Below are 12,409 nucleotides of genomic sequence, written 5' to 3' on the forward strand. Positions count from 1 at the left end.
ACCATGCACTTAAGCATGAAAATATGGATCTGAATGTGGCACCTTGCCTGGCTGCTAACACTGCATTATTTCATTTCCAGTATATTAATTTTAGATATTTTATCCTGATGTCTTTGCACATTTACTCATATGCCCTTAAGTTGCAACAAATCTTCAATCTTAATTTACTCAAAATATTTTTATAATAATGTTCTATTAATTTTTCTCAAATATATCTAGATATATTTTTTTACACTGTATATCAGGTTTCAGTCAGCTGAGCTACTACAAACACCACAGCCTCCAAATATACCCCACAGATTTTTTTTAATCCCAAGTTTCACTCACACGTGCATGCTCCGGTTCACCTCTTTATTGATTGAGCACAGGTTACAATCTGACAAACTTTCCCACTATTTAGGCGACTCACAAAAACACACACATTGCAAATTGCTGCTCTTTGTGATTCACTTCTTATACATACTTAGCTGTTTATCTTTTCATGTTAATTTCTCATTATCAGATTGGTTTGCCCTTGTTTTTGATGCTTTGTTTTTGCCCCAATGAATTCTGTTTGTATATTGTCTAACCCCTGTCTAAATTGTGATTATGGCTTTGCCTTTTGATTTAGCATTTTGTTAATAGAGTCCACTTCCATGAGCTTCTCTTGTCTTACCTGACACTGTACGTAACCTAGCTTGATAGGGTTAAGTACAGCTACAGACTGAAACTGGATGAACTTGCAAAATGAAAGAAAATGTAATCATATGAATAATTATATGAATATGTATATGAATATATATTTCATAATTAAGTATTATATATATATACCCATGCATTGATTTCTTCATCTAAATACACATTCATATGAATAAAGATTTATAACAACATGTTACTAAATAGGTCCCCTGGTGGTCTAGTGGTTAGGATGCGGCGCTCTCATCACTGCGGCCCGGGTTCGATCCCTGGTCAGGGAACCAACCCCAGTCACTCTTAGTGTCAGTCCCAAGCCCGGATAAATATGGATGGTTGCGTTAGGAAGGGCATCCAGCGTAAAAACATGTGCCAAATCAAACATGCGGATGATCCGCTGTGGTGACCTCTGATGGGAGAAGCCAAAAGAAACAACATGTTACTTAATGCAAATAACTTCCTAATATCTGATCTCTAAGTAGAAATATTGGAACTTGCTTTAGTGTCAGTTTTTAATTTTGCCATTTAAAAACCCTAGACATATAAATCAATGTGAACTGAAATTAAATGTGGTTTATATAATTTATTGTAATTATTTTCTAAATCATTTAATAGACTTTAAATTATTGTTTTATAATATACAAAAATTATATGATGTGGTTTGCATATGGTTTGTTCCTTAATCAAAAGCTGATTCAAACCTTAAATGGTTGAAAAGTTTTTTAGGGCTTTCTTAGTGACATCAGAGGCAAAACATTTGCCGTGGTGCTGGGGAATTGGGAAAAGGGGAGTGTGTTACACTGCCTGGTGAAATACCATGAGCAGAAGTTCGAACAGATGCAGCTGGGTAGATTCACGTGTCTCAGAGGAAGCATGGGTTAGCATTCATCATTGATGTAGTTGGTAGCTGTCTTAGGATATGTGTTGGAAATGGCAGGTGACCAAATTAGGGAGAAAATATAAACAAGAAAATAAATAAATAAATAACCAAGACATTTGTTAGTCTGTCACTGATGAAATTAAAAGAAACGGACCTGGCAACATTCATTCAGTTACATCAGAAGGGATAAGGCACCATTACAAACTCTCTGAGATTTTTTTTTTATTATTGTTTTTATTGTTTTAATAAACAAGATCAGAGGATACAGATGGTCAATTGGCAAAAGTTACAAAAACTGTATGTAAAATTTACATAGGGGAAAAATGCAAACCCTGTTTTACTATTAATATCTTTACATAAAAATGTGAACATTTAGCTTTTTGTAATAGCTTCATATTGTTCAAAATTGTTTTAAATTTGGTTCTTAAGGATACACAGATTTGCAGTCTATTGTATTATGTTTCCTTTCAAGTTTGAGTAAATGGTGCACATTTTAAAAAACAAAAAACATTTATGACAGCAGTAGCTGATACTGACACATTTTTGGGACATAAGCCATGAGTCTCAATGAATTTTATATTAATGCAGTCAGATAAAACTTCAATTGATAAATAAATCTTCTTTTGGCTTCTCCCATTAGGGGTCGCCACAGCAGATCATCCGTCTCCATACCCCCCTGTCCTCTACATTTGCCTCTTTCAAATCAACTACCTGCATGTCTTCCTTCACCACATCCATAAACCTCCTCCTTAGCCTTCCTCTTTTCCTCCTTTCTGGTGGCTTCATCCTCAGCATTCCCCTACCGATATGACCCATGTCCCTCCTCTGCACATGTCCAAAACATCTCAATCTCGCCTCCCTCACCTTGTCTCCAAAACGTCCTTTATCCGCCGTCCCTCTAATAAACTCATTTTTAATTGTGTTGATCCTCGTCACTCTCAACGAAAACCTTAACATCCTAAGCTCTGCTACCTCCAGCTCCACCTACTGTCTTTTACTCAATGCCACTGTCTCTGAACCTAAATAGAACATAACAGATCTCACCCTAGTCCTATAAACTTTCCCTTTCACTCGTGCAGATACCCTTCTATAACAAATCACTCATGCCACTCTTCTCCACCCACTCAACCCTGCCTGCACTCTTTTCTGTACTTCTCTAACACATTCTTTATTACTTTGCACTGTGTACATTAACCCCTCCACCTTCTCCACCTCTTCTCCCTGTAACCGCACCACTCCACTGCCCTCCCTCTCATTCACACACATGTACTCTGTCTTACTCCTACTTTCATTCCCCTTCTCTCCTGCACGTACCTCCACCTCTCCAGGGTCCTCTCAACCCGCTCCCTAGTCTCACCACAAATAACAATGTCATCTACAAACGCCATAGTCCAGGGAGACTCCTGTCTGACCTCGTCCCTCAACCTGTCTATAACCACTGCAAACAGGAAAGGGCTCAGAACCGATCCTTGATGCAGTCCAACCTCCACCTTGAACCAGGCTGTCATTCCTACTGCACACTTCACTGCTGTCACACTGTGCCATACATGTCCTGCACCAACCTCACATACTTCTCTGACACACCAGACTTCCTCATACAATACCATAAATCCTCTCTTAGCACACTTTTGTACGCTTTTTCTAAATCGACAAACACATAATGCAACTCCTTCTGACCTTCTCTATACTTCTTCATCAACATTCTCAAAGCAAATAATACTGTTGCTCACAGATGGTCACCTCTTCTCTCAGCCTGGCTTCCCACTACTCTTTCCCATAACTTCATGGTGTGACTGATTAACTTAATTCCCCCTGTAGTTACTGCAGGTCTGCACATCTCCCTTATTCTTAAAGATCGGTACCAGCACACTCCTTCTCCATTCCTCAGGCATCCTCTCACATTCCAAACTTTTGTTAAACAATCACCGCCATCTTTCCTAAACTTCTTAATGCTTTTACGAGTATGTCATCTGGTCCAACCGACTTTCCCCCTTTTCATCCTCTTAATTGCTGCTCTTACTTCCTCCTTACTAATCCTTTCCAGTTCCTGCTTAACCATCTATACACCATCCAACCTTCTCTCTCTCTTATTTTCCTCATTCATCAGCTGCTCAAAATACTCCCTCCATCTTCTCAACACACTTTTCTTACTAGTCAACACATTTCCATCACCATCCTTTATTGCTTCAACTTGCAGCACATCTTCCCAGCTCGTTCCCTCTGCCTGGCAAATCGGTATAAATCCTTTTCTCCTTCCTTACTAATATGCCTTTTCCTGTTTTTTCCTTATGCTTTTCTGCACCTCCTCATTCCACCACCACATCTCTTTGTTTTCCTTTCTATTTCCAGATGTCACACCAAGTACCTTTCTAGCTGTCTCCCTTATCACTTCTGCAGTAGTTGCCCAATCATCCAGTACCTCTTTACCACCACCGAGCCTCTGTCTGTCCTCTTCCCTGAATCTCACACTACAGTCTTCCTCCTTCAGTTTCCACCATATTATTCTTCTTTAAGTCCAAAGTACCGAACCCAAACCTCCACTTTCCTCCACTTCTCCTTTTCCTGCCGTCTCTGTAGACATCTTCCTCCTCTCCTTCTCCTCCTTTGGCCAACAGTAGCCCAATTTCCCCTGGTACCCTGTTGGCTAACAATACCTGTGGTGGTCATTGTTAACCAGGGCCTAGACCAATCTTGTATGAAATTATGATTTGTGATCCGCATATTTGATTTGGCACATGTTTTACGCTGGATGACCTTCCTAACTCAACCCTCCCCACTTATCCGGGCTTGGGACCGGCACTAAGAGTGCACTGGCTTGTGCAACCCTAATGGCTGGGTTAATGAGATGTATGCTTAATGTATGCTTAATGTTTATAATAAATAAAAGACTTCAGATGGATTTAGCACTATGAGGTATACCTGTTAAGTATTTCACAATAGGGAACTTCTTCTGGGCACAGGACTTTGCAGATTTCGTAACAAACAAAACTTTTTTGTCTTAATGACTACAAGAGAGAAGGGTTAGCTGCAGTTATGTAAACAGTTAGATGTTTAACTACATTATTCGTCATTAAAAATTATAAATGTATAGTGATTTTATAAAATTGTTAGCATTGGCATATTACTGTGGTATAAAAGGAATAAAATACTTTATATATTAAAAGGAAACTGCCAGGTGTTGAAGACCCTCTTTACACATCCCCTATTGTTATTATTTTTTTACAAGCCTATCACACCCCATTATTCCTTTCTTAATTCATTTAATGTTGTCACATACAAACCAATTAACACACATGATCGAATTTAAACCCAATCAGTGGAGGAACATTGGAATCAAATTAAGCCATATTTTTAGATATTACAGGATTGCTGTGTTGATGCATGCTTTTTCTTTTGCTATGTTATAATTGTATCATTGTGTTACAGGAAACCTAATTATATTAACAGTCTTTCTTTTTATGCAAGCCTGTCTGTATATGTAGCGTTATTAAAACCCTTTGTCTATGTATACTACACTTAACCGCATACTACAAAACAAATTATAATTTGTTTTGGTACTAATATAGGTAATAGATTCTAATATAAGTGATCAAGTCCTCTGCATTGAGAATTTTCTGCAATAAACCCCTGTATAAGACATGTAATCTCCAATTGAGTCCTGCTTTGAGGATTTTGAAACATATGATCCTGGCAGGACACTAACGGATAGATTAAAATCGTATATCAGGCATCGTAGCTCATTACTATGAACACGTTTACATCTGATCTTTGAACTGCACCCAAGAAGAACCAGTATGGAACTGAGCTTCTTCTCTCCACAAGCTGCACTGAAGCAAAGGGGGGAGGGAGAGCAGAGGTTATTCCTTTATCAATAGCTACAGTCTTGGCTGTTTAATTAAAATGCAATTAAAAAGACAAAAGACAGAAGAGTAATGCTTGATTTGTTCTGGTACAGGCAGTGGTGGGGATTGAGGTAGAAGTTGAACAAAAAAGAGACAAATAAGATAATTATTGGGTGAAGCATATGGGGTGACTGGTGGTGTTTTGTGAGCGCAATTGAAAAAAATCTGAAGATCTAACGCAAAAATCAAAGTGTTTGAGGAAAGCAGAAGATTAAACAGAGCAACTTTATACACACACACACACATATATATATATATATATATATATATATATATATATATATATATATATATATATATATATATATATATATATGCAAAAAGGTCGAAGAGCGAATGTACACGCAATTTACAATATACACGCACTAAATTGTTATATTGACCGCTAAATAACACTTAATTGTGTGTGTGTGTGTGTGTGTGTGTGTGTGTGTGTGTGTGTGTGTGTGTGTGTGTGTGTGTGTGTGTGTATAAAGTTGCTCTGTATATATATATATATATATATGCAAAAAGGTCGAAGAGCGAATGTACACGCAATTTACAATATACACGCACTAAATTGTTATATTGACCGCTAAATAACACTTAATTGTGTGTGTGTGTGTGTGTGTGTGTGTGTGTGTGTGTGTGTGTGTATAAAGTTGCTCTGTATATATATATATATATATGCAAAAAGGTCGAAGAGCGAATGTACACGCAATTTACAATATACACGCACTAAATTGTTATATTGACCGCTAAATAACACTTAATTGTGTGTGTGTGTGTGTGTGTGTGTGTGTGTGTGTGTGTGTGTGTGTGTATAAAGTTGCTCTGTATATATATATATATATATATATATATATATATATATATATATATATATATATATATATATATATATATACATATAAAGAGTTTGCTAGGAAATAGAGGGAGTGAGAAAATGGTACAGCACTGGCTACTTTCCTCAGCACCATGGACAGCGTTCCTCTTCTACGAGAACAAAATAATCAAACCAAGCATTTTTCGGATGTGTTCGCACGCAAATGTAGCTGGTTTTGACGCAAGCTGTTGTTGAATTTAATATCCCCCTTTCTTGCTGTAGTCTGCAATATTTTTTGCTGTAGTAATTATTAATTCATAACCTATTGTTTGTCCCAAAGCCGACCAATATGCTCCATCTGAACCCGAGACCTATGGTGGTCAATAAAAAAGCTTCTTGTTACTGCAGTTTTACTCCTCCGCCAGTGGAGCCTCACACACACACACACACACACGCACACGCACTCACGCACGCACGCGCGCGCACACACATGGTCTGTAGAGCGCAAGACACTGATGCGGCTTACAGCCCAGGTTTTTAATGAAGCTGTTTAGGTGTGTTCGCTGAACATTATGGTAAAAGAACGTCTTGGTGATTCCTGGAGGTCGCCATAACATCGGCTCTTGTGTCATTTTCGCATTGATCCAGCGGTTCGAGGTTTTTGTGCGCGGTCCTGTTCATCCGCCTTGCAGGGTGTCAGGCTGCTGTAGTCGCACAGAGAATCTCTTCTTCTCATTTTTCCTTCTCAGCTTCGTCATTTTATTCACAGCAACCTGAATGCGACTGGAGACCTAAGATCCGCAGTAGATCCGCCATCCATCTTAACGGAATAAGTCTCTCATTTTCTCAGTTTCTCACTCTCTCTCTCTCTCTCTCTCTCTCTCTCTCTCTCTCTCTCTCTTTCTCTCTCTCTCTCTCTTTCTTTCTATTTATCTCTCTCCTTCTTGTTCTCTCTCTTTCTCTCGTTCTCTCCTTTCACGTGTAGACACGTTTATTTGGTTCAGCTTCTTTATGAAGCGATTGCGCGCACTGCAAGCGCGCACTGCTGTTGTTTCATCTGGACGCTTTGCTCGATCGTACATGTGATTTCTCCTTTTTATACATTTGGAACTGTTCAGGTGTTTTTATTATTTTTTTTTTTTTTTTTTTAAAAAAGGACAAAATGGCACGATTGAGTGCGGTTCCGCTTTTCTTTTGGCTTTTGGGCAGATCTCTGGCCGGATTTCCAAACCAGATAAATATAGGTGAGTCTTATATCTTTGGTTAGATCATGCTTTAAGCGCTGCATTTACTTTTAGATAAAACTATTTCTTAAATGCATGGTGGGAATGATCCCTTTTCCTATATAGCATTTTTATATATATATATATATATATATATATATATATATATATATATATATATATATATATATATTTGTTTTTGCAATGCACTTATGAAACTGACCTGAATGTTGCACAACTGATAAAACTCTTGAAAATGGGGGGTATCATTTTGGAATAATGTCTAAATGTATTTGAATTATGTGGCAAGGCATGCAGTTTATACTTTAATGTGAGACTGAAATGCTGTGAAACAAATGGAAACAACGTCCATCATTTGATGTATTTCAGTTATTAATAAAAACATTTAGTGTTTGTTTACACAGACTGATTTTTTGGATGCAAGATAACATTCATGCAAACACAACTGCATAGAAATTCAAAGCGTAATTCTGGAAATGCAGACCCACTGATGCAAAGCCTTTTCACATACATTTAAATGCAGCACTGTTGTAGGCAGCTTAAAAACTATCCATGCCATGACCATGCTTTAGTAATGCATTTATACCTATTGCATATGTTTTACATTCCTGCACTGTTCTTCAAGGTGGGCTCTTCATGCGCTCAACGGTGCAAGAACACAGCGCTTTCAGATTTGCTGTGCAGCTCTACAACACCAACCAGAACATGAGCGAGAAGCCCTTCCATCTGAACTACAACGTGGATAACCTGGAGTCCTCCAACAGCTTCTCCGTCACTCATGCTTGTAAGTAGTCTGCAGTTTCACAAGCCACAAACAGCAAGGAAATTCAGTCATAAAACCACACAAGTATAACTCGATCCCATACAACATTCATAACCTGTCAGCTTCTAGGAGTAATCTTGTGGACAATTTTCTTACAAATGAAGTCATATGAAATGCTACAACTGCTAACGTTGCTGCAAATGTCCATACAGTCATTAAATCACTTCAATTATTATATTAGAATAATAATATTAAATGGCCATTATGTTGTTTAAACATAATGTTAATTAATATTGTACTGGATTTAACTTATCAATGAGATAAATGTGCATCCTGACAGAAAGAGCAGGATATTTCTATCCAGTAGTATCTTTATGAAGACTTTGAAGATATGAATAGATTCTAGTTGCAAAGATTTTTTTATTCACACTGTAGATTTTTCGCTCTTTTATTTATTTTTTTTGCAAATAACTGTCCATCTGTAGCAGTAATTACCCTAGTCAATTGTGTCCAACTTTTCAGCTTAACGCTCTCACTTAACACAGGTAACACCTGTGAGGAGCACCCAATTTTGCTACTCAGAGATTCCTTCATGTGTAATCCCATAAGCCTTGTATATGCAATCCAATTTCCGGTTGTTAGAAGTGTGATGCAAAGCCTATTTACATTCTTGCATGCATTCTTCGCCTGATATGTAGTGGTATAATAGTTTTAGATATTTGCTGTTAACATTGACCTCCTTTTGACTTTCATTTGCTTTATCTGGACATACATTATAAAGGTATAATAACTGAGTTAACTTATATATATTAATTACATTTTCCCCCTGAAAGATTTTTCCCTTTTATTATACACATAATACAGATATTTTATTACTCCTTTCTCATTCCATGGTGACGATATCCCTTTATAACAGTGCTTTTCATTTTCCATGCTTGTCCACTCCAATTTGCAAGTGAAAGTATTTTGCAGTAAGAGGATGAATAGTCGGCTGTGAAAGTGTTTTGTGGGCACAGCATTGGTATTTCTGACACAAAATCTCTTTGAATTCGAAACAAGTTCCCTTGGCAACACAAAATAACTGAATCAATGCCGAGGTTTCTGATAGCTGCTGAAAAAGATTACATGTCTGATTATGCAAGCAAGGTTTACAATCACTGTTAAGGAGATAATATCACAATATTTCACTTGTGTTTAAAAAAAATTTTCTAGTAACGTTAAATGACAGTAAAATCAGACCCATCACAGTAAAACTATTTGGTATGCGGTCAGATGGGATTGTTTGTTAGTTTTCTTGTTGAACAATTATTAAATAAGGTTTGAAATACAAGGTGTGTCCTTATAGATAATATTCCCCAATATGGAGTTGTGATGCCATATGGGACATACATGATAGTTATTGCTTACATAATAACAGCTATAACCAGTCATTTTTTTTTACCAGCCTCTATTTTACTTTCATGTACTTTAACATTCAGACTAAAGGTATGTAATATATCTATTTATAATGTAGATGTTATTTAAAAATGTCTCAAACAATCTAAAATGTGGCTGCTTTTGTATGAACCCACCCAGTTGATGACCGAAACATGAGAGTTGTGAAGTGAAACAACAATGATATCACCAACAACCTAAGCAGGGCAGAGGTGAAAGTATCACAATTCACTGTTTGAAAGAAGACATTAAGAGCAGAAATATAGAGGCAAAATCACAGAATGCAAACTGCTTATCAGAATGAATATGTGAATATATGAATTGTAAGACCAGATTGCAATTCACAAAGAAATATTGAGATGAACCGCAAAAGTTCTGGAACTAAGATTGACCTTTACCAAGGCGATAGCAAGGCCGATCTTTGGAGAAAGAAAGGATCTGCTAATGATCCTAAGCATACATTTGCCCATCAAGCATAACAAAGGTAGTGTCATGACTTGGGCTTGCATGGTTGCTTCTGGAGCAAGCTCACTAACCTTAATTACAGAATAAATTAATGGATCGCTCCAAAATTATATCAGAAGTGTAAAAAACTGTCTGTTGAGTAACAGAGAAACATATCATTATCATCGGAAGGAACTACAGCAAGACAATGCCAACACTCAAATACAGTTGGAAATGGAAAATAGAAAATGTGGACAGCTTTAGACTGACAAAGTCAGTCATCAGAACTTTGGGAAGCATTTTACTTCCTGAAGACAGAATGAGGGGGGGATATAATCACATGAACCCAAGCACAACTGTCAGAAGCTGCAGTAAAAGCTTGTAAAAGCAGTATTAAACACTTGATGTCAGGGATGTCAGTAGATCACCATTTAATGCAGTTGATAAAAACAAAGGAATATGCAAAATCTAAAATCTAAATGTTTATAGCAGTGCATAGCAAAAAATTCATGGACTTTGATCCTCCAGTAATTTCAGGAGGAACTGTATATATCTGATCCCTACATACTAATAAAAGTCCCACGTTGACTTAAATTTACATGATCTTTAAATTATATTGAGTGGCTTTTACTAGCGTCCTTCGACTTTGAACCGCATTAGGATTCAGAGAAAAGCTTTGCATTAATGAGAACCCTGATGCTTTCTTGTCCAAATATGTTACTCTGCATTGAGGCACATTCACCTCCCTGCAGGTTTATGGGGATCTCTCACTCATTCTGCAGCGTGAGCTCATTGCCACATGGATCTCATTTGCATTTCCTCACTGACAAACTCAGAATTCTTTTTTCTTTCTGCTTCATCAGATAAATGTGAAAAGGGCTGGTGTTAAAGAAGTTGGATCAAAGCAAAACTTGCTAGAAAAGCTCCCAAGGAGTGGTGTTTATTGTGCTATTCTGCCTGATAAAATTACATATAATAAGAACCTGAGTAAATAGGTGAATGATCACGGTGTGTGCGATTTCACACTGGCTGAAGAAGCACAGGATTATTGGTTGGAAAGAAGGCAAAATATTCAAGGCTTCTAATTAAATCTTTCGGCAAACTGTCCATGCAGTCTTGTGGGAGATTTTGCCCTATTTTTTTATTCTCTTGCTGTTTTGCCTTTTTTTTTCTTATCAAGAACATGGTTTAAAAACTGTCTTCAACATATGAGGTGCTCTGATGATTGCTGAACCTGTCATGTTTTTTATCTTCCAAATTTGTGTGTCATTGTAGTATTGGATGCATATCAACAGATGTGTTGCTGTCAAAAAATTGCATGTTCCATCTTTTACTTATTTTCAACCAAATCACTTTCATGTCTAAGTGCCTCAGTAAAGATCTGAAAAGCAACGTTGATGTTGTATGAGTCTGATGAAGTAGCCCAGCTGTTGGAGAAGTACATTTTCAGTTGTGCAGACAGCCATTTAATTCAGTCCGTGCAATTTCCATGAACAGTTTTGCATTCAGGTGTACACCAGTAAACAGTTGATAACCTCAACAATGATGGAACCATAATTAATGGATGTTCTGTGTCACTCAGATGAAGATGGTACCCTTTTGAGTCAAAGTTTTTTTCTCATTTTATCTCAGGGAGTTTTTCCTTGCCAGCTTCACCACTGGATTACTCATTAGGGATAAACTTATAGGGACTTATTTATAAAGCTAAAATGTATATTTGTAATCTATTTAATTCCGTAAAGCAGTTGAAAGCTAATCATGTGTCTATTATGAACCATCATTTGCTGTTTATGCACTCATATAAAATTATTTTTAAGATGATGAAGAAAATGTATCTAGGTAACCTGAAGTGTCACAATTAACAGTGGTTCAGCTTTGCAGTGAATAATGTTGTATACATGCAGTTACTATGGTTTCATTACTATGCTAAATTACTATAACACTGTAAATATTACTAAGGAAAATGCAGCACACAGTGGCAGTGGACATGAACACGGTTAGCCAGATCTTTACATTCATATTTTTATGAATTACACTACCTGTAGAAATTAAATGTATTTTTCTTAGGTGCAACTGTAACCGTAACTGCTACAGAACAGGAAACTCAATTTTCTGTCTGTTGTTTGTTCTACTATAGAACAGTAGTTTATTTGATAGCTTTACCCCAAACATTAAATATTTTTTAATTTAACTCATTTCATAACTTTTGTTAAGGATGTAAAAAAATATAACGTAAACTAGCTATAAATGTATTCTAAACTTAAA

At 36.9% G+C, this 12,409-nt stretch overlaps 1 protein-coding gene across 10 annotated transcripts in view; it reads left to right on the forward strand.

Moving 5' to 3' along the window:
• The first annotated feature begins 6,357 nt into the window (after window positions 1-6,357).
• Window positions 6,358-12,409, forward strand: part of gria3b (glutamate receptor, ionotropic, AMPA 3b) — a 194,349-nt gene continuing 188,297 nt past the window's right edge. For 8 of the 10 annotated variants that reach the window (XR_014536592.1, XR_014536593.1, XR_014536594.1 and 5 more), the window contains exons 1-2: window positions 6,390-7,503; window positions 8,129-8,287. Coding sequence is in view for 5 of the 10 variants with exons in the window: in XM_083560260.1 (XP_083416386.1) it covers window positions 7,422-7,503; window positions 8,129-8,287 (241 nt within the window). In the remaining 5 variants the exon portion in view is untranslated. Of the gene's footprint in view, window positions 7,504-8,128; window positions 8,288-12,409 lie in introns of all 10 variants that reach the window. The other 2 variants (XR_014536591.1, XM_083560258.1) reach the window with 1 other exon arrangement.

The sequence above is a fragment of the Silurus aristotelis genome (genome assembly GCF_946808225.1).
Source record: "Silurus aristotelis genome assembly, chromosome: 14".
Lineage (NCBI taxonomy): Eukaryota > Metazoa > Chordata > Actinopteri > Siluriformes > Siluridae > Silurus > Silurus aristotelis.